We start from the raw sequence: 21,552 nt of genomic DNA, 5'->3' as shown, positions 1-21,552 counted from the left end.
TGACGCTGTACTTCCGGCCCGCACTTGCCTTTTTGCGTGAAAACGAGTAGAACCTTCCGTTTCCAGGGCTCCGTGTATGCGCTTCGGCGTGCATGCGGAACAAGAAAATAAATGATGAGGTTATATATATTTATATATGCTCGCGCGTGCGAGGGTGCGTCTGCAAAGGTGAGTACTGGGTCAGGCCGGCTAACGAATTGCATGATGTTTTTTTTTTTCTCTTCTTTTTCCCTTCGTTACGCTCCTTCTTTTTTGTTAATGTCTCACCCTTACGTTAAAATTTATTCAGTGTTGCTGCGCGTCGTTTTCTTTTTTCCTATTCTATATTTGTGTTTCTCGTGTTGGCGCCATCACCCCGCATTTTCGCCTCACAGAAAGTGACAAAAGTATCTGAATCCAACACTAGCCGAAGGTGGAAGAGAAGGGAAGGGACTCAAGGACGGTAGCAAACAAAAAATATACGGCGACCAAAAGACGAAATAAATTGCGAACGGGACGTACACCTGTACACAGGCACACATACATATATTATATATATATATATATAATATACATATCAAACGTGGTAAAGATTTTCTAGGAATTAAAGCGGCGGAGGGCAAAAAAAAAAAAGAGACCGAGCCAGTAAACGGCGCTGACTGCATAACGTTGAGTGCGCTGGAAGGGTCCGTTTGCTCGTTCCTGTCGTGCTACCGGGGAAGTTTGTGTGGGAAGCAGGCGTCAACACCAGGAGTAAATAATAATAACAGTAGCAGCGGCGCCGAGACGCAATCACAGGGACACTAACTGTAAAAATATATTCATATATCACGCCACTTTGGAGTAGTGCGTGCTCTGTTTTTGGTTTTGTTGTGCAATGTTCTCCGTTGAGTTTGTAAGTGGGAGGCCTCCCATGAGTGCACCCTACTACGCGATTGTCGTTCGAGAACCATATGTTGTTGGTCGCGCGAGCCTCTGCGATATTGTACTAAATCAGCCTGACATTGCGGCCCAACATGTATCCCTTTCTGTGATGAGGCGGAGCAACGCCAAAAAGTTGATTGAGAAACAATCAAAGGATGACGCAAATGTATCAATATGTGAAAGAAGTTTTCCAGATCTTATTAATGGTGACGATTGCGGTGCCTCAGGTGACAGCGCTATCATGAAGGCGTGTAATATGGGATCTCTTGACAGCGTCGTCGACGGGAGTTTTCTGAACGACACAAATAACTGTTGTGAGGGCAGGGAAACACAATCTTCATGTTGTGGACACAATGCCCTCACCCACGACCACGGTGAAAAGAAAAGCACAGACACAAAGGTGGTAAAGGAGAGAAATCCTCTCGTTGTGCTCGTTCGTAGGCTTCCTGATGGTGGTCGCGTTGCAGTGGGAGCCACCGAAGTGACCGATACGCAACCGCATCTTGTTATGGACGGTGGCCAGTTGTCACTTGGTGATCGTGTGCGCCTCCGCTTCCGTTTCCGTCCACTCGTCGTAACGGTGTCACGCAGTAGCTTAAGTGGCAGGCAGGCGTGCGACCTCGAGTGCGCGTGCTACCGCCGTGGTGCAACTGTGGTCCCCGGGCTTACTCCAACACGTGAACTTGATGTACCGCTTCCTGTTGGGCTGCTGCACTGCACGTCTGCCCTCACTCATGACGACCCCGCGTGTATTGCTGCACTTGCCTGTGGCTACACCGTGGTGGAACCTGGGTACATCCCTAAGTGGTTCGCTACTTTGGCGCGCAATGCAGCATCACCTTTGGCAGCAACGCCATTACCAGCGTGCTCTGGCGTTCCAATACTGCATGGGGATGATTGTTCTTCCGAAGCAGAATACCTGAGGCCAGAGTGTGATGAATCTCCGTTCCCATTGTACCCTATTTCCTCTCCGGCGAGGTTGAGTCGCTCACGTAGTGCGCTTTTTGTGGGGCGCATCTTTTTTTTCCTGACAAGTGCTGTTGAAAATCGGTACCGCGCGGCTGTTGTAACATGTGGCGGAAAGGTACAGCAAATGGAAGAGGTTGTTTTTGCTGTGGCTGCACTGTGCGCTGATATGGATGGGAGGTGGATAACCAATAATCAGCAAGACGATGCTCACTTGGAACTTGCGTCACTCAAAGGTGCCTGCTACTACGCTGTGCTTGATCGTGACACGGAGTTGGCTTGGCAGAATGGGGATTCGCCAGCCCAGTCAGCCCTCCGGAACCTGTACAGTGAGGCTCAGCGTGTGGGATCCAAAGTTACATTGCTCGCAGAGCGTAGCTTGTTTCAGTCCCTTCTCACGAACCGCTTTACTGTTATTGAGATCGATTTGCCCTCATTCAAAGAAGGCCATCGTGATGGTCGGGAGAGCTCACGAGGTGGTGCGACGTTAAACGGAAGGAAAAACCCATTGGGCGAAGCACCACTGGCAGCTGCAGAGGATATTTTTTCATATCAAAGCGCTCCGGATCGTTGGAACGTTAGTGCGCTTTTGGAAGTTTTGAAAAAGAAGCAACCCGAAGATACGTTGTACACCCCCCGGAGACGGAGGAGGAATTTTTCGTCGGCTGGAAGGGCCTCCATCTCTCCCCGTGGTGAGAACGACATTTCTTCTGTTGTGTCTGACTGTGACTTGCTCTGCCAGCGGGTGCGGGAGTTGGTACGAAAAGAACAGCCCAAACTCCTCGAAATTCAGGCAGCCTCACGGCGTAATTTCTTTGTTGATCCTGGTGTTTCGGCGCAAGTGCAGGAATGCCGGACGAAGTGCCTACGATACATTGGCAAAGCGGAAGATTTACTGTTGCATGATCTGAGAAACCCTTCTATAAAGTCCGATCTCGAGGGCTGTATTAGTAATTGTCGTGAGGTATTGGGAGTTGTAAAGGCAATTGTTGACATTACCAGCTCTGGAGTGCAAGGTAAGCGGGAGAGCCGGAATCGCAGCCGATCTTCCACTAGTGGTGAGAATCATTCTCAGGTGACGGTGAGTTCGGCGTCATCACGGATGCATACTTTAGGACAGGTTCCACCTTCCACCGCTGCTCCGGCAAGGACTGGAACTGGGAGCAGTGAGGTTGCCAGGGGAACGTCCCAGCGGTGCTCGCCGTTTCGTGAAGTACAAACTTCACCAAAGCTAACGGCCCCGTCATTGGGTGTAGGAGGGACAAAGGGAGCCGCTAGGGGGCGTCCGGGTAAACGGCGGCACCGCCGGACCACCGCGCAATCACCCAACGCAAAGCCTACAGAGACAGAGGTTGCTGCTGTGGAGCCCCCGGGTTTATGTGTGGGAGCGTTGCGTTCCCCTGGCGGGTCTCCAGCACCTCGCGGCTCCACCCTCTCGCGATCGACGGGCGAAATCCACGAGCCGGGTGTTATGAGAAGGGAATTGCAATCAAGTAAAGGAATGCCTTCCACCTCGAGATCACACACTGGGCTGGGCCCCATAACCAAAGCTACTTCGGTGGACTCCCACTCGCATGCGGTGGGACGAACTTCATCATCATCGCTTTGGCCGAGTGCCCCGCGGATAGTCTCGTCTCCGAGAGTCTCCCGTGTGGCGCATCGTCCACAAAAAGTGAAGTAAATGTTGGATAAGTCTTGAGTGTAGGGTGACAGGTGTGACTCCCCTGCATCGGTGCTTGTCACCCCGTTTTCTTCTTCATGCGGCACTTCCGGTGGAGTGTAGCGACGAAAATATTTTTGTTTTGATTATGTCATTTCTGTCTGGGGCTGCACTTTTCTTTTCTTTTCTCTTTTTTACCTTTTTTGTCTGTTAATGCACTAAACGGCGCCGTTTGAGGAGTATCCCTATCTAGACAGCTGCAGATCTGTGGTGATCCACCGTGCAGAGGCACGGGGATGAAAATCTAGTGCGCAGTGGCAGGGGAGTCAGGGTGCGTGGCGCATGAAGTGCCCAAACTGCATTGTATCTGGTGGCCACCCGTATATTTTCCGTTTTTCTTTTTTCCTTATCAATTATTCACCCGGTGATTTCTACGCCCCCCCCCTATTTTGATTACTTGTGTTGTTAAAGTTTCCATTTCTGGATTGCCTTTTAGTGGCTTGGACGCGTCCCTCCATTTGTCTCGCTTCCCTTCTTCATCCCACCGTCGTCTTTTTAGGTCTGGAAAGGAGGGGCGGAAAAAAGAGGATCGCTATTGAAAATAATGGTTTTCGCAAGGGGCGTAACACTATATATTCTCGTGGCCGGGCTATGCAGTATTGGAGGCAAGTCCTCTTCTCATTGGGGAAGGATAAGCCGCTCAGAATACTGTACTACAGTGGCCAAATCAGTTCGGGCCATTAATACCCGCTATGCAAACGCATGGCACACGTTTGAAGTTGCTCTCAAGCGAACCAGTGTTGTCAAGGGAAAGTGCGACGAGGACGTGAAGAAAGTCAGCGACGATGAGATAACAGATGTTGCAGACAGCGGAAAGAAGAGAGTTGTAGATGAGTACTACAACGCGATCATGTATGTCGGAACAGAGATTAGGAACTACGAGCGCGATTTACACAAACTAACGGTGTATCTAAAGGACCGATGCGGGTTTTGGTTGTCCTTCATGCCAGTAACCATTTCATTCAAACGGAGCATTGAGGAGACGACGGCTGAAGCTACAGGCAAGGTGTCGAAAATTGAAACTCTTAGTGGAGATGCGGCGAGCTATGCCGCTGATGCGGCGAATGATGAGTGCTCCACGGTGGAGGATAAACGCAGAGAGAAGGAGGCAGGTGCTGGTGAAGACACTTCCGGCAAACAGAACGAGGAAACATCCGATGGCCCCGTGCCCGAATCTCCTGAATCACCCACAAGTATGGATGAGCAGAGAGAAGAAAAGAGGTCGACTGACACCGCTAAAGGTGACACCGATAGCAGCCAAGAAGGTCTTGGGGAAAAAACCGCCGACGAGGAACCTGCTGTTGTTGCTGAACCTGCGGTAGGGAAGGAGGCCCAGGCAGAGGTGGATTAGAGCATGAGACAAGTTGAATGTAAGAAGGAGTCAACGGATTTTATTTGATTGGGAACACGACGATGGAAGATGTTGCTTCGTCTTGCTCAAGGCTACGTAGGTTGAGATGCTGCTTCGATGATAACAAGTTATTCAGCTGCGTGCTGTGGTTTTCCTTTATTGCTTTATAACATTAATATGCTTTACTTTTTGTTCTTTTTATTGAAGATATGAACAGATCGGCGACGTGCTCCGGCTTCCGGATAAGCATGGGACATTTGGGTAGTGGAATGATGTATAGAAACTGCTTTAAATAGCGGTGTGTGCGTGTGTGTGTGGACGGACGGATGGTTGATGTTAGCATGTTCCAACGTACCAACGTGTGACGGAGGGCATGCAACAATATGAATATCTACGTAATCGCATGCTAAGTAATGCTTTGCTTGAAGTGACTTTTTGTCCCTTTTACAGTGTTGTGAGTGCTTTTAAATACCCAACGTGATTGTGAGACTGTAGTGTGGCGTGTGTCTATTGTTTGAGGGAAGGAGGAAACTGTCTTTCTCCTGCATATGGATGTACATGTGCTTTCCCTATTGTCTTGCCCAAAAGATATTATTCTGTTTTTCTTTTTTAATTTCATGCGGTACATAGGAGAGACAAGTGTGTGACAATGAATCTAGCGAAGAAAATCATCGTGTGCCTTTTCATTGCCATTCTGTGCAATGTGGGGGGCGTGCGTGGTTTCGAGAGGCGGGAAAGCAGAGCAGCTCATTGTAAAAAGGTCAAAAGTGTTATTAACAAAGTTAACAACCGATTTTCAGAGTCATGGAACGTATTCGACCGTGCGTTCAATAACACGCTAGCCGTAAAAGCAGAATGCGAAGGTATTTTGAAGCATAAGAAAGCCAAGGACGTTTCTGGCGCCACCAACTCAGAAAAACTTAAGTTAGTAGACGAGAGCTACAGTGCCATTAGGCAAATTGAACTGCTCATCGGTGATTGCGAAAGGAAGATCAACACTTTGACTGGTGAAATATGGAACGGCTGCGGCTTCTGGTTGTCTTTCATGCCACTCACATCGTCATTCAAAAGAACTGTTAAAGAAAAACTGTTAGAAGCAAGATCCCTAACGATAATGATAGACAAACTCAGTCTTGGTGCAAAAAATCACAGCGATACCGCCGCAAGAAACAGATGCGTCTTGGTGGGGACAGAGAATGTATTGGCGGGGGAGGAGGAAGAAAAGGCAAAGAAAAAACAAGAGGAACCCAAAAGCAGTGGTGCGACATCCCAGTCGCCAAAAGAAACGGTCACCACCAAGGAAGCTGCTGGACCCAAAGAAAGTGCTGGATCTGAGGAAAGTGCTGGACCTAAAGAAGCTGCTGGACCTAAAGAAAGTGCTGGATCTGAGGAAAGTGCTGGACCTAAAGAAACTGCTGGACCTAAAGAAAGTGCTGGACCCAAAGAAACTGCCGGACCTAAAGAAACTGCTGGATCTGAGGGAAATGCTGGACCCAAAGAAAGTGCTGGATCTGGGGGAAATGCTGGATCTGAGGGAAATGCTGGACCTAAAGAAGCTGCTGGATCTGAGGGAAGTGCTGGACCTAAAGAAGCTGCTGGACCCAAAGAAAGTGCTGGACCTAAAGAAGCTGCTGGATCTGAGGGAAGTGCTGGACCTAAAGAAAGTGCCGGATCTGAGGAAAGTGCTGGATCTGGGGGAAATGCTGGATCTGAGGGAAATGCTGGACCTAAAGAAGCTGCTGGACCTAAAGAAAGTGCTGGACCTAAAGAAAGTGCTGAACCTAAAGAAGGTGCTGGATCTGAGGAAAGTGCTGGACCTAAAGAAGCTGCTGGATCTGAGGGAAATGCTGGACCTAAAGAAGCTGCTGGACCTAAAGAAAGTGCTGGACCTAAAGAAAGTGCTGGACCTAAAGAAAGTGCTGGACCCAAAGAAAGTGCTGGATCTGGGGGAAATGCTGGATCTGAGGGAAATGCTGGACCCAAAGAAAGTGCTGGATCTGGGGGAAATGCTGGATCTGAGGGAAATGCTGGACCTAAAGAAGGTGCTGGATCTGAGGGAAGTGCTGGACCTAAAGAAGCTGCTGGACCTAAAGAAGCTGCTGGACCTAAAGAAAGTGCTGGACCTAAAGAAAGTGCTGGACCTAAAGAAGCTGCTGGATCTGAGGAAAGTGCTGGACCCAAAGAAAGTGCTGGATCTGGGGGAAATGCTGGATCTGAGGGAAATGCTGGACCCAAAGAAAGTGCTGGATCTGGGGGAAATGCTGGATCTGAGGGAAATGCTGGACCTAAAGAAGGTGCTGGATCTGAGGGAAGTGCTGGACCTAAAGAAGCTGCTGGACCTAAAGAAGCTGCTGGACCTAAAGAAAGTGCTGGACCTAAAGAAGGTGCTGGACCTAAAGAAAGTGCTGGACCTAAAGAAAGTACTGGACCTAAAGAAGGTGCTGGACCTAAAGAAAGTGCTGGACCTAAAGAAGCTGCTGGACCTAAAGAAAGTGCTGGACCTAAAGAAAGTGCTGAACCTAAAGAAACTGCTGGATCTGAGGAAAGTGCTGGACCTAAAGAAGGTGCTGGACCTAAAGAAAGTGCTGGACCTAAAGAAAGTGCTGGACCTAAAGAAGGTGCTGGACCTAAAGAAAGTGCTGGACCTAAAGAAAGTGCTGAACCTAAAGAAACTGCTGGATCTGAGGAAAGTGCTGGACCTAAAGAAACTGCTGGATCTGAGGAAAGTGCTGGACCTAAAGAAGCTGCTGGATCTGAGGAAAGTGCTGGACCCAAAGAAAGTGCTGGACCTAAAGAAAGTGCCGGATCTGAGGAAAGTGCTGGACCTAAAGAAAGTGCTGAACCTAAAGAAACTGCTGGATCTGAGGAAAGTGCTGGACCTAAAGAAGCTGCTGGATCTGAGGAAAGTGCTGGACCTAAAGAAAGTGCCGGATCTGAGGAAAGTGCTGGACCTAAAGAAGCTGCTGGACCTAAAGAAAGTGCCGGACCCAAAGAAAGTGCTGGACCTAAAGAAAGTGCCGGATCTGAGGAAAGTGCTGGACCTAAAGAAACTGCTGGACCTAAAGAAAGTGCTGGACCTAAAGAAGCTGCTGGACCTAAAGAAAGTGCTGGACCTAAAGAAGGTGCTGGATCTGAGGGAAGTGCTGGACCTAAAGAAAGTGCTGGACCTAAAGAAAGTGCTGGATCTGAGGGAAGTGCTGGATCTGAGGGAAATGCTGGACCTAAAGAAAGTGCTGGACCCAAAGAAAGTGCTGGACCTAAAGAAAGTGCCGGATCTGAGGGAAGTGCTGGACCTAAAGAAAGTGCTGGATCTGAGGGAAGTGCTGGATCTGAGGGAAATGCTGGACCTAAAGAAGGTGCTGGATCTGAGGGAAGTGCTGGACCCAAAGAAACTGCTGGATCTGAGGGAAGTGCTGGACCCAAAGAAACTGCTGGACCCAAAGAAACTGCTGGACCTAAAGAAAGTGCTGGACCTAAAGAAAGTGCCGGATCTGAGGAAAGTGCTGGACCTAAAGAAACTGCTGGACCTAAAGAAAGTGCTGGATCTGAGGGAAGTGCTGGACCCAAAGAAACTGCTGGACCCAAAGAAAGTGCTGGATCTGAGGGAAGTGCTGGACCTAAAGAAAGTGCTGGACCCAAAGAAACTGCTGGACCTAAAGAAAGTGCTGGATCCGTAGGTGCCGAGGGTGTGTCTGTGCAATAATGGATTTGGGCATGATGTGTTTATAATGATCCAGCAGCTGTTGGGTAGAATACCTTTTTTGTTTTATCGTAGATAGTGTGATTATCGCTCAATTATTGGTCGGTTAGTTTGTTAGAACACTGTTAATAGTAATGGTCCTGTTTATGTGGTGAAGGGTCGTGTCGGTGTTCACTAGTGTTGTTTTTATTGCTTTATTTTTACATTATATTATTGATATCATTTAGATTGTTTATTTTCTTCCTTTGGGCCTGATGAGCTTGTGGGAAAAGTGCCATGGTGGTCGTTCTATTTTTCCATAAGGGATCCGGTTAGTTATAAGATTACGTTAGGACCGCTTTAAATAGCGGTGGGGAGGAGCGGCCGTGAGATAAGGGAGTTAGCATGTTCCAACGTACCAACGTGTGACGGAGGGCATGCAACAATATGAATATCTACGTAACCGCATGCTAAGTAATGCTTTGCTTGAAGTGACTTTTTGTCCCTTTTACAGTGTCGTGTATGCTGTTAAATGCTGAACGTGATTTTGAGACTGTAGTGTGGCGTGTGTCTATTGTTTGAGGGAAGGAGGGAACTGTCTCTCTCCTGCATGTGCATGTGCTATTGTTTTTTTTTATTGTTTTTGTGTTGTTGTCGTTGAAGAAAATGCATGTTCTGTGGTGTATTGTGCTATTTTTTGTGGTGCATACATCATATGTTGTTGATGCCAGCAGTTTTTTTAATAGATGGGAGAGCAGAGCGAGATATTGTGCAAGAATGAAGCGTCTTTTATTTGATATTAATAATCGTTTGGAGCAGGCAAAACGTGACGTCAAGCGTTCACTTGTAAATGTTAGGGAGGAGGTTGTTAACTGTAGGATACTTGACACCAGTGGTAGGAGTACTTTTGCATGGGAGCGAATAAAGATACTGGATGGGTACAATGATGCCATCCTTCTTATAAAACGCAAGGTTGATGACCACGAAAAGAAGGTACACGAATTGGTTGGCAACATTAAAAAAGAATGTGGCTTTTGGGTGTCTTTCACGCTATTATCTGATGAGGTACACCGGTATACAACTACCAATTTGTTACAGGTCAAATTTCTTACGGCAAGAATTGAGGCTCTTAGTTTTGATGCCAGGTATTACGGGGAAAATCTAAAAGAGGGAATATGCACTTTCCTTGATCCTGGCACAGAAACCGACGAAATGTCCACCGAAAAAGAGGTCAATAGGACAAACAAAACAAAAAATAGCAGTCCAACTTCCTTAGAGTCGCCCAAAACGCAAGGTACCCCCGTCACGCCTGGGGGTCTTGTCGACCCTAAAGAAGGTGCTGGATCTGAGGAAAGTGCTGGACCTAAAGAAAGTGCTGGACCTAAAGAAAGTGCCGGACCCAAAGAAAGTACTGGACCTAAAGAAAGTGCTGGATCTGAGGGAAGTGCTGGATCTGAGGGAAGTGCTGGACCTAAAGAAAGTGCTGGACCTAAAGAAAGTGCTGGACCTAAAGAAGGTGCTGGACCTGAGGGAAGTGCTGGATCTGAGGGAAGTGCTGGACCCAAAGAAAGTACTGGACCTAAAGAAAGTGCTGGATCCAAAGAAAGTACTGGACCTAAAGAAAGTGCTGGACCTAAAGAAAGTGCCGGACCCAAAGAAAGTACTGGACCTAAAGAAAGTGCTGGATCTGAGGGAAGTGCTGGATCTGAGGGAAGTGCTGGACCCAAAGAAAGTGCTGGACCTAAAGAAAGTGCTGGACCTAAAGAAGGTGCTGGACCTGAGGGAAGTGCTGGATCTGAGGGAAATGCTGGATCTGAGGGAAGTGCTGGATCTGAGGGAAATGCTGGACCCAAAGAAAGTGCTGGATCTGAGGGAAGTGCTGGACCTAAAGAAGCTGCTGGACCTAAAGAAGGTGCTGGATCTGAGGGAAGTGCTGGACCTAAAGAAGCTGCTGGACCCAAAGAAACTGCTGGACCCAAAGAAACTGCTGGACCCAAAGAAACTGCTGGACCCAAAGAAAGTGCTGGATCTGAGGAAAGTGCTGGACCTAAAGAAACTGCTGGACCTAAAGAAAGTGCTGGATCTGAGGGAAGTGCTGGACCTAAAGAAGCTGCTGGACCCAAAGAAACTGCTGGACCCAAAGAAAGTGCTGGATCTGAGGGAAGTGCTGGACCTAAAGAAGCTGCTGGACCTAAAGAAGGTGCTGGATCTGAGGGAAGTGCTGGACCTAAAGAAGCTGCTGGACCTAAAGAAAGTGCTGGACCCAAAGAAACTGCTGGACCCAAAGAAAGTGCTGGATCTGAGGAAAGTGCTGGACCTAAAGAAACTGCTGGACCTAAAGAAAGTGCTGGATCTGAGGGAAGTGCTGGACCTAAAGAAGCTGCTGGACCCAAAGAAACTGCTGGACCTAAAGAAAGTGCTGGACCTAAAGAAAGTGCTGGATCTGAGGGAAGTGCTGGACCTAAAGAAGCTGCTGGACCTAAAGAAAGTGCCGGATCTGAGGAAAGTGCTGGACCTAAAGAAACTGCTGGACCTAAAGAAAGTGCTGGATCTGAGGGAAGTGCTGGACCTAAAGAAAGTGCTGGACCTAAAAAAACTGCTGGACCTAAAGAAAGTGCTGGACCTAAAGAAAGTGCTGGATCTGAGGGAAGTGCTGGACCTAAAGAAAGTGCTGGACCTAAAAAAACTGCTGGACCTAAAGAAAGTCCTGGACCCAAAGAAACTGCTGGACCCAAAGAAAGTGCTGGATCTGAGGAAAGTGCTGGACCTAAAGAAAGTGCTGGACCTAAAGAAACTGCTGAACCTAAAGAAGGTGCTGGATCTGAGGGAAGTGCTGGACCTAAAGAAAGTGCTGGACCCAAAGAAAGTGCTGGACCCAAAGAAAGTGCTGGATCTGAGGGAAGTGCTGGACCTAAAGAAACTGCTGAACCTAAAGAAGGTGCTGGATCTGAGGGAAGTGCTGGACCTAAAGAAACTGCTGGACCTAAAGAAAGTGCTGGATCTGAGGGAAGTGCTGGGCCTAAAGAAGCTGCTGGACCCAAAGAAACTGCTGGACCTAAAGAAGGTGCTGGATCTGAGGAAAGTGTTGGACCTAAAGAAACTGCTGAACCTAAAGAAGGTGCTGGATCTGAGGGAAGTGCTGGACCTAAAGAAAGTGCTGGACCTAAAGAAAGTGCTGGATCTGAGGAAAGTGCTGGACCTAAAGAAACTGCTGGACCTAAAGAAAGTGCTGGATCTGAGGGAAGTGCTGGACCTAAAGAAGCTGCTGGACCCAAAGAAACTGCTGGACCCAAAGAAAGTGCTGGATCTGAGGGAAGTGCTGGACCTAAAGAAGCTGCTGGACCTAAAGAAGGTGCTGGATCTGAGGGAAGTGCTGGACCTAAAGAAGCTGCTGGACCTAAAGAAAGTGCTGGACCCAAAGAAACTGCTGGACCCAAAGAAAGTGCTGGATCTGAGGAAAGTGCTGGACCTAAAGAAACTGCTGGACCTAAAGAAAGTGCTGGATCTGAGGGAAGTGCTGGACCTAAAGAAACTGCTGGACCTGAAGAAAGTGCTGGATCTGAGGGAAGTGCTGGGCCTAAAGAAGCTGCTGGACCCAAAGAAACTGCTGGACCTAAAGAAGGTGCTGGATCTGAGGAAAGTGTTGGACCTAAAGAAACTGCTGAACCTAAAGAAGGTGCTGGATCTGAGGGAAGTGCTGGACCTAAAGAAAGTGCTGGACCTAAAGAAAGTGCTGGATCTGAGGGAAGTGCTGGATCTGAGGGAAATGCTGGACCTAAAGAAGCTGCTGGACCCAAAGAAACTGCTGGACCCAAAGAAAGTGCTGGATCTGAGGGAAGTGCTGGACCTAAAGAAACTGCTGGATCCGTAGGTGCCGAGGGTGTGTCTGTGCAATAATGGATTTGGGCATGATGTGTTTATAGTGATCCAGCAGCTGTTGGGTAGAATACCTTTTTTGTTTTATCGTAGATAGTGTGATTATCGCTCAATTATTGGTCGGTTAGTTTGTTAGAACAGTGTTAATAGTAATGGTCCTGTTTATGTGGTGAAGGGTCGTGTCGGTGTTCACTAGTGTTGTTTTTATTGCTTTATTTTTCACTTACACTATACTAAACGCAATATGTAGATTGTTCATTTTCTTCCTTTGGGCCTGATGAGCTTGTGGGAAAAGTGCCATGGTGGTCGTTCTATTTTTCCATAAGGGAATTGGGTGATGAAATGATGTATAGAAACCGCTTTAAATAGCGGTGTGTGCGTGTGTGTGTGGACGGACGGATGGTTGATGTTAGCATGTTCCAACGTACCAACGTGTGACGGAGGGCATGCAACAATATGAATATCTACGTAATCGCATGCTAAGTAATGCTTTGCTTGAAGTGACTTTTTGTCCCTTTTACAGTGTTGTGAGTGCTTTTAAATACCCAACGTGATTTTGAGACTGTAGTGTGGCGTGTGTCTATTGTTTGAGGGAAGGAGGAAACTGTCTTTCTCCTGCATATGGATGTACATGTGCTTTCCGTATTGTCTTGCCCAAAAGATATTATTCTGTTTTTCTTTTTTAATTTCATGCGGTACATAGGAGAGACAAGTGTGTGACAATGAATCTAGCGAAGAAAATCATCGTGTGCCTTTTCATTGCCATTCTGTGCAATGTGGGGGGCGTGCGTGGTTTTTCTCTGGTTGAAAAAAAAGGGGGATACTGTACAAAGTTGAAGGCAACAGTTGAGGAATTGGGGAAGCGGTTTACTGACACCTGGAATGTTTTTGAGGATGCACTTCATAAGGTGGAGAATGTTAAAGAAAATTGCGAAAGGTTTGTTAAGTTAAGTGAAGAGAAGGAAGTGAGTGATGCTGCTAACTCGGATAAAATGAAATTAGTGAATGAGTACTACAACGCTATTATGTATAATGAACGGCAGATATCCGATTACGAAAAAAAAATTCACGATTTATTAATCGGTTTGGGAAAGCACTGCGGCTTCTGGTTGTCTTTCACTCCCGTATCCTCGTTTCTGCGTGATATCACAAAACGCCACCTTGAGGAGGCTTCAGAATTGATATCGAAGGTGGAATCACTCAGTGAAAATGCGAAATCTTATGCTTCTCACGCTTCAGGGGAGTGGTGCTCCGCGCCAGCTACAGATACGCAGGAGGAAGTCACAAGAAGTGAAGCGGAGCCGCAAAGTGGCGGTGACTCACTACAAGACACCACTCCAACTGTCGGAACTCGTGAGCTCGATAGGGCCACGTCCACTACCTCGTCCGAGACCCGTGAGGAACATGCGGGCACAGAATCTGCTAATTGAGCCATTAAGTGATAACTGGAATGGGGGTGGATGCTAACTACGCTGCTGAGGAGAATGTAAGGCACGCTGAATACTAAAGGGATGCGACAGGCTGTTTCTTAATGTGGCCGCCGAGAGTATTGCTACACTCATCTGTTCTTTCAGCCCGATGGGCAGTGGTGGCAGAATTATGGTCTCTTAGACGATAACAAGTTATTCAGCTGCGTGCTGTGGCTTTCCTTTATTGCTTTATAACATTAATATGCTTTACTTTTTGTTCTTTTTATTGAAGATATAAACAGATCGGCGACGTGCTCCGGGTTCTATTTTTCCATAAGGGATTTGGGTAATGAAATGATGTATAGAAACTGCTTTAAATAGCGGTGTGTGCGTGTGTGTGTGGACGGACGGATGGTTGATGTTAGCATGTTCCAACGTACCAACGTGTGGCGGAGGGCATGCAACAATATGAATATCTACGTAATCGCATGCTAAGTAATGCTTTGCTTGAAGTGACTTTTTGTCCCTTTTACAGTGTTGTGAGTGCTTTTAAATAACCAATGTGATTTTGAGACTGTAGTGTGGCGTGTGTGTATTGTTTGAGGGAAGGAGGGAACTGTCTCTCTCCTGCATATGTTGCATTGCCCTTTTCGTATTGTCTTGCCCAAAAGATATTATTCTGTTTTTCTTTTTTTTTTTATAACTTTCGTTTGTGGAAGTAGTCTTCAAGGATGGCCATGAGGCTTGCGCGGGGTGCCACCGTGTGCCTTGTCGTTTCTATGCTATGTAGTGTGCAGGGTGGTATTGCATTCAGCAAGAGGGTAGTGCGAGAGAGATATTGTGATTCACTGAGAAGATCAATTAATTCAATAAGTGGCCGCTGCACAGCCTTGCTTCAGGCCCTTCATGGTAGCCGGGATCGTGCAAAGGTTGTGAGGACATCCTGTGAGAAGGCTGCTAGACTAAGTGAAACTAGGGAAGGGACGGAAAACGCTAACTCGGATAAAGTGAAATTAGTAGTGGAACAATACAATGCCATTAGATATATTGAGACTCAGGTAATTGAGTACAAGAAAGACGTGCGCGAGTTGCTTAATGGTATAAGAAAGCATTGCGGCTTCTGGTCGTCTTTCATGCCAGTGTCTTCTGAGCTCAAGCGTGAAGCGAGAGTCAAATTGTGGAAGGCCAAATCTTTAGTATCAAAGATGGAGGTGCTGTCAAGGGAAGCGGAGACAAGCGAAGTGAAAGCCAGAACGACACAATGCAGTTCCGCTGAATCGAAGAACGCATTGGGCGGAGAGGGAGACAAAAAGCCAGAGAAAGAAGGTGGGGAGCCCAACGATGGAAGCGCAGCATCCGAAACGCCCGAAGGCACTGCCCCGCCTGTTGGTGGTGAAAATGTAACCTCGCAGTGATCGGTTCCGAGTAATGGGTAGGCTGGATAGGAATTCACCGCGAGCGTATGGGACGGCAGTGGCACTGGTTCGTGCGAGTGCTTGGTGGAATTTTGAGTGCCATGTTGGTCACATCCTTGGCGGTATTGGCAGCGACTGTTCGAATGATACTGATGCGGGACACATAACAACTTACCATGCCACTTTTTCGTCACTCTTTCTACACCTTTACTTGATTTTATTTTCTGTACATAACATACTGCGTCGTAAGGAGACGTCGTGCGTTGTATCAAGTGGAAGGACTAACTTTTCCATAAGGGATCTGGGTAGTGGAATGATGTATAGAAACCGCTTTAAATAGCGGTATGTGCGTGTGTGTGTGGACGGACGGATGGTTGATGTTAGCATGTTCCAACGTACCAACGTGTGACGGAGGGCATGCAACAATATGAATATCTACGTAACCGCATGCTAAGTAATGCTTTGCTTGAAGTGACTTTTTGTCCCTTTTACAGTGTTGTGAGTGCTTTTAAATAACCAATGTGATTGTGAGACTGTAGTGTGGCGTGTGTCTATTGTTTGAGGGAAGGAGGAAACTGTCTCTCTCCTGCATATGTTGCATTGCCCTTTTCGTATTGTCTTGCCCAAAAGATATTATTCTGTTTTTCTTTTTTAATTTCATGCGGTACATAGGAGAGACAAGTGTGTGACAATGAATCTAGCGAAGAAAATCATCGTGTGCCTTTTCATTGCCATTCTGTGCAATGTGGGGGGGAGCGTCGCTCTATCAACGACGCGCCGATTGCGGTATTGCCTGGGGTTGAAAGTTTCGTATGGTCGCTTAAACATGCGTTTAGTTAATGTTTGGCACAGGTTTGATCGTGCCACCGAGCGGGCTGAAGTTGTGAAGAAGAGATGTGACGCAATTGTGAAGTCGAATGAACAGAAGGAGTTGGTTGACGCTGTCAATGCACAGCGAAAGAAGCTGGCGGACCAGTACTACAGGGCGATTAAGTACATTGAGCCGCAGCTGTCGAATAGTGAAAGGCGTGTCCGTCAGTTATTCACTGAGGTTGTGAAGTTCTGCGGGGAGTCACCCGAGAGACCGGTGCTCACCACGAAGGCCGTTTTTGGGTTGAAAGATAATTTTCTAGATGCACATGAGTATACCGTCAGAGCCGAGACGTTGAGTAGGAATGCTGAGAGAGAAGCGGAGAAGGCTGAGAAGGAGAAATGTACTTCAGAACACTTTTGGGAAATATTAGATGAGGACGACGAGGCAGACGCCGTGGGAGGGGGTAATGCAACATCACCGAGACCTTGAGTCTCCCCCATATACCGGCTAGTTTCAATAGTAGCTTTGGTAACCGTGGAGCCGTTGGGTCTCTGATCGTGCGCGCGGCGGAGAATATTTTTCGTCACGGTTACGCAGTTTGCGTAGGATCCCGGCGCTGAGTGGTGAGGGCGTTAGATTTTCTATTCCGATGGAAGTGTGTAGAGCCGTGTGATGTATTTTCTATTTGTAGATAGTGTGATTATCGCTCAATTATTGGTCGGTTAGTTTGTTAGAACAGTGTTAATAGTAATGGTCCTGTTTATGTGGTGAAGGGTCGTGTCGGTGTTCACTAGTGTTGTTTTTATTGCTTTATTTTTCACTTACACTATACTAAACGCAATATGTAGATTGTTCATTTTCTTCCTTTGGGCCTGATGAGCTTGTGGGAAAAGTGCCATGGTGGCTGTTCTATTTTTCCATAAGGGATCTGGGTAGTGGAATGATGTATAGAAACTGCTTTAAATAGCGGTGTGTGCGTGTGTGTGTGGACGGACGGATGGTTGATGTTAGCATGTTCCAACGTACCAACGTGTGACGGAGGGCATGCAACAATATGAATATCTACGTAATCGCATGCTAAGTAATGCTTTGCTTGAAGTGACTTTTTGTCCCTTTTACAGTGTCGTGTATGCTGTTAAATGCTGAACGTGATTTTGAGACTGTAGTGTGGCGTGTGTGTATTGTTTGAGGGAAGGAGGGAACTGTCTCTCTCCTGCATATGGATGTACATGTGCTTCAATTCCTGGCTCATTCTTTCACCAACAGCGTAGGAATGCACGTGGTTGACATGATGCGAACTGCGTGGCGCTGATGCCTGAATGCACAAAGCGGTTGGACTGAGCATCGTGCCAATACGTGGAAACGGGATTATGCCGGGTAGACATTTCGTGTAGAAGACTGGGGTTCGATTTGCGGTGACTTGTAACATCCCGTCACTGACGTTATTCCTGACACGGAGAGTAAGGGAATTGCAGTGGCTGGGGAAGCACAGAAAAACATCTGCAACAGAGTTGTATAAGCCTAAAGCACCGCACGTTTCCACTTGCTCAAGAAGGGGACGAATTATATGAGCTGCGGGAGTGTTGCGGGGATTTGCCCGCGGTGATATGTTTAGTATATGCGTACCTTTTCTATTGATATACTTACTTCACCGACGCAGCAAACACCCTTTACCGATATCCATCAGCACTACTCTCTGCCGTTGCAGAAGAAAAAACGATCGGCATCCCACCCACAGCTCGCACCAACCGACAAAGGAATACACATAAGACAACTGGGTTAACAAAATAAAATAAGACGGTAAACCATTCCAAGGGACGGAATTGGCAATCCTCTACTCCGCCTAAGTCGCCAAAGCGCAGATGAATCAATAAAGTGCAAGACAATTAATAAAGACCCGCACCACAAGGTGATCAGACATGTCACTCATCAACCTATTGTCAACCAGCGCGTGTGCAAAGGGACAGATCCGCACTTGATTTGAGAGGATAAACTTTACTTTCTTTCGGAAATAGTTGTGAAGTTTTTTGTCTTTTTTTTAAATCCGTCAAGACAGAAGTATCAGTACCAGCTCCCAAAGTCCAGCGCACTCGCAATGGCCAAAGTAAAACACTTACCATTGATTATTCTGCTGACAAAAGTTCCCTTAAGAGTGCTCCTTACATGCACTAATGGCCCCCTAGAAAAAAAAAGAAAAAAAAAGATATATTACAAGGACTATTGGTGAAATGAAAGCCGATCTTATTTACAGAGAAAACAAACGCCAACAAAAGAAACTCCCAGCGCAAGCATTATCAGCACCAAACACAAACACATATCACCGACAAGTATATATATATATATATATGTATATATATAGAAGGTAAGCGAAAAAAAAAAATATCACTGTCATTGTTTTTTTTCTTTTTACCGAAACAAAAAAGTGTACAATGTCAATGAACAAAAAAGTGGTAACACCCCCAATACATGTCCTCAAAAACAAAAGTAAACCGGCTTGAAACCGCGATCACCCACAAGCGGTGTATATACGCTCTGAAAATAATCACCCCGACAACGGAACAAGTGCACCAAGCTGCCATTTGCAATATATATATATATGAAACTAGAACAAGCAAATGTATTTGAAAGAAGGATCAGCTATAAAGGCTAAATAGAAAAATGATAAATGCGCGTGACGATAACCCGGGTATTTAGGCACCACAATGTGGCCTTAGGAAAATAAAATAACATAGCAACAATAATCAACAGCGACGCTGTTCAGTGACATCTCCCCATCCACTGCCCTCACCGAAACACGGAGGGGGAAACCATACGCGCACAAACAGAGATGATCGATAGAACCAAGCATGCTAACGCCTCGGGGGTCCGCATAAAGGCCCGACCCCACAATGCCTCACATCGCAAAGCATAAACACATGACCAGCCAGCAGCCACGGTGTTTAAGGGCGCACCTTAAGTCCCCGAGCCACGTCGGTCCCACGACGCCGTAAGGCACTCCCCAGCGGCACAGCAATTGCACACGGCGAAGCAATACAGCGTGGATCGGGATACCACTTTCTCTTTAGTGGGGATACAAACGGAAGGGGTAAATATAACGGACCCACGCGAAACACAACCGCCCCCAGCTCGCGAAGCCTGACGTACGCCCCAACCGCTTTCACGCGGGGCGGACCCAACGTTTCCCCCCTCCGGTTCTACTCCCTGCATTCTTTTAGGCAACAGTAGTTGAGGGGATTTGGAAAGGGAAACAGGCCCTAACTTCCCCCCCCCTGAGGTCCGAAGGGCTGGCGCTGACGAACTCGCAGCTGCGGATCGGCCGTGTATCCAAGAACCGCCACCACTCCGCCTTGGAAAATGAGCCCAATCCACTGCGCGCAGTAGGTTCGCGCTGCCCCTGAAAACCCCGACATACTCGAACAGTCCCTAAAGGAGATATTCCACCACAAAAGGGAGTTTCAGGTGCGCAAACACCGGACACGACGAGACTGGCCCAGCACAGTTTTATTTCAGTAAGCAAAAACATTCACATCTGAGGTGGTTTGATCTTCTTCCCGCGCAACGCGAATGAGCCGGCGGGGCCTTTTCATTCAGCGAAAACATCACCCACACCACCGCGGCCCCAAGGCCCATAAACTCGCTTTCTGCACAGACGGAACGTCATTGCTCCTCTCGTTTGGAACAATGCTGTGCTTCGGCTACGGCATCATACAGCACAGGGATCAGCAGCGTCTTGCTGGGACACCGTTTTTCATTTGTCGGTCCCTGGGCACGTGCCAGCGTGCCATCAGCAGTATCATCCGCACTAAGATGCTGCTGTCCGGTGATGTGGAAGAGAATCCCGGTCCATCGCTGCGCGGGTCGCAGTGGAACTGCGCCGGGCTATCTCAAGGAAAGAGATTAGCACTCCACAAAACCCTTGTTGATGAGCGGATCGCCTTTTGTCTGTTGAGCGAGACAAGGATGACGCCTGGAGAGGCGGCTTGCTTTAGCGTTGCTGGCTACCAACATCACGGAATAGCTCGTAACTGCAAAGGAGGTGGTGTATCAATACTAGTGAGGGAGGGCCAGCCAGTCGAGACCGGTATGGCCGTTGTTGGTCGCATTGAACAAGTGCGTGCAACAATTCACCTTACATGTGGAACGGCGCTGACCGTCACGTCGGCATACATCCCACCAAAACACACCTTCACGGCAACTGACCTAGATACGCTTCTGACGACTGACGGTGCCCAGCTCTCATCGGTGCAGACGCTAATGCACACGCGAGTTGGCATGGGATCGCGGGAGCCCGCCAAATACCAAGGGTGAAACCCTCACACAGTGGTAAATTGACAACCAGTTTCTAGTCTGTAACACTGGTGAGTGCACCGGGTTCGCGCGCCACCACGGGGAGTCCAGCCCTGATGTGACACTGTCAAGGAATTGCACAGTGTCCACGTGGACATCGCTGCATTCTCCCGATAGCGATCACCATCACATATTTTTCGACGCTATCGTTGGAGACGGCACAGATGCACTGAGTTGCCCGCGGCTTCGAAAGCCCATGTACCCATGGCTAAAAGCTGACTGGAGGAATTTCCGTCTCAAGGTTGACGAGCTCTGCAGGAAAATTGGTAGAGATAATAATATCAACGCCCTGGAACAGAAATTGAGCTCCGCCATCCGCATTGGACACCTACGCTCGCCGGCTGCCCTCTGCCGCCCCACGCACCAATTTCGCACGGGTGCTGTATTCGTCGACTACGAGAAGGCATTCGATACAGTGGACCACGACAAAATTGTGAGGGAAATGCACAGAATGAAGGTATCACCCCACGTTGTGGAGTGGTGCGTATCATTTCTGAGTAACCGAACTGGCAGAGTGAGATTCAAGGAGAAGCTTTCCAGAAGCAGAACATTTGAGCGAGGAGTGCCACAGGGAACTGTCCTTGGCCCAATCATGCTCATTATTGTCATGAACTCGTTGAGCCAGCAACGCCTTGCAGAAGTGCCGTTACTGCAACACGGATTCTTTGCAGACGACCTAACGCTACTTGCGAGGCACACAGAGAGGGATGTCATCAACCACACACTACAATGCGGCCTAAACGTGGTGTTACAGTGGTCAAAAGAGTACTTCATGTCTGTCAACGTAGCGAAAACGAAGTGAATACTCTTCGGGTGTACAGAGCGCCACCCCCTTACATTGCAACTGGACGGCGAAAGAATGGGAGCTGACAGGACACCGAAGTTTCTCGGAGTAACATTCTAGTGTCTGCAAGGGATGGCAACACATGCGGCCGAAACGAGACGCAAGATGGACTTCAGACTACTGCAGATAGCAGCCATCTCAGCTTCTACATGGGGGCCAAGACGACAAGTGCTGAAAGCTTTTTATCTAGCACTCGTACAGGCACACACCATGTATGGCATTGAGGTA

At 47.8% G+C, this 21,552-nt stretch overlaps 7 protein-coding genes across 7 annotated transcripts, besides 6 other annotated features; all 7 read left to right on the top strand.

The window, feature by feature from the left end:
- Positions 1–21,552: part of a sequence feature (sequence corresponds to BAC RPCI93-15M23) that runs on past both edges of the window.
- Positions 520–557: a microsatellite.
- Positions 857–3,550, top strand: Tb927.7.6610 (hypothetical protein, conserved; the record flags this gene model as incomplete). Its single annotated transcript, XM_841188.1, has 1 exon — positions 857–3,550. One exon carries the CDS (start codon positions 857–859, stop codon positions 3,548–3,550), a length of 2,694 nt encoding a protein of 897 aa, XP_846281.1.
- Positions 3,702–3,738: a sequence feature (A-rich).
- Positions 4,134–4,940, top strand: Tb927.7.6600 (hypothetical protein, conserved; the record flags this gene model as incomplete). The annotated part of the gene is made up of 1 exon (XM_841187.1): positions 4,134–4,940. The coding sequence occupies one exon, from the start codon at positions 4,134–4,136 to the stop codon at positions 4,938–4,940; it is 807 nt and encodes a 268-aa protein (XP_846280.1).
- On the top strand, positions 5,590–8,643 carry Tb927.7.6590 (hypothetical protein, conserved; the record flags this gene model as incomplete). The annotated part of the gene is made up of 1 exon (XM_841186.1): positions 5,590–8,643. One exon carries the CDS (start codon positions 5,590–5,592, stop codon positions 8,641–8,643), a length of 3,054 nt encoding a protein of 1,017 aa, XP_846279.1.
- Tb927.7.6580 (hypothetical protein) lies at positions 9,286–12,516 on the top strand (the record flags this gene model as incomplete). The annotated part of the gene is made up of 1 exon (XM_841185.1): positions 9,286–12,516. The coding sequence occupies one exon, from the start codon at positions 9,286–9,288 to the stop codon at positions 12,514–12,516; it is 3,231 nt and encodes a 1,076-aa protein (XP_846278.1).
- On the top strand, positions 13,218–13,925 carry Tb927.7.6570 (hypothetical protein, conserved; the record flags this gene model as incomplete). The annotated part of the gene is made up of 1 exon (XM_841184.1): positions 13,218–13,925. The coding sequence occupies one exon, from the start codon at positions 13,218–13,220 to the stop codon at positions 13,923–13,925; it is 708 nt and encodes a 235-aa protein (XP_846277.1).
- On the top strand, positions 14,636–15,319 carry Tb927.7.6560 (hypothetical protein, conserved; the record flags this gene model as incomplete). Its single annotated transcript, XM_841183.1, has 1 exon — positions 14,636–15,319. One exon carries the CDS (start codon positions 14,636–14,638, stop codon positions 15,317–15,319), a length of 684 nt encoding a protein of 227 aa, XP_846276.1.
- On the top strand, positions 16,011–16,622 carry Tb927.7.6550 (hypothetical protein, conserved; the record flags this gene model as incomplete). Its single annotated transcript, XM_841182.1, has 1 exon — positions 16,011–16,622. The coding sequence occupies one exon, from the start codon at positions 16,011–16,013 to the stop codon at positions 16,620–16,622; it is 612 nt and encodes a 203-aa protein (XP_846275.1).
- Positions 18,462–18,491: a microsatellite.
- Positions 19,798–19,964: a mobile genetic element.
- Positions 19,798–21,552: part of a mobile genetic element that runs on past the window's edge.

Source organism: Trypanosoma brucei, chromosome 7 (genome assembly GCF_000002445.2).
Source record: "Trypanosoma brucei brucei TREU927 chromosome 7, complete sequence".
NCBI lineage: Eukaryota > Euglenozoa > Kinetoplastea > Trypanosomatida > Trypanosomatidae > Trypanosoma > Trypanosoma brucei.
This window is presented reverse-complemented; position numbering and strand designations above follow the sequence as displayed.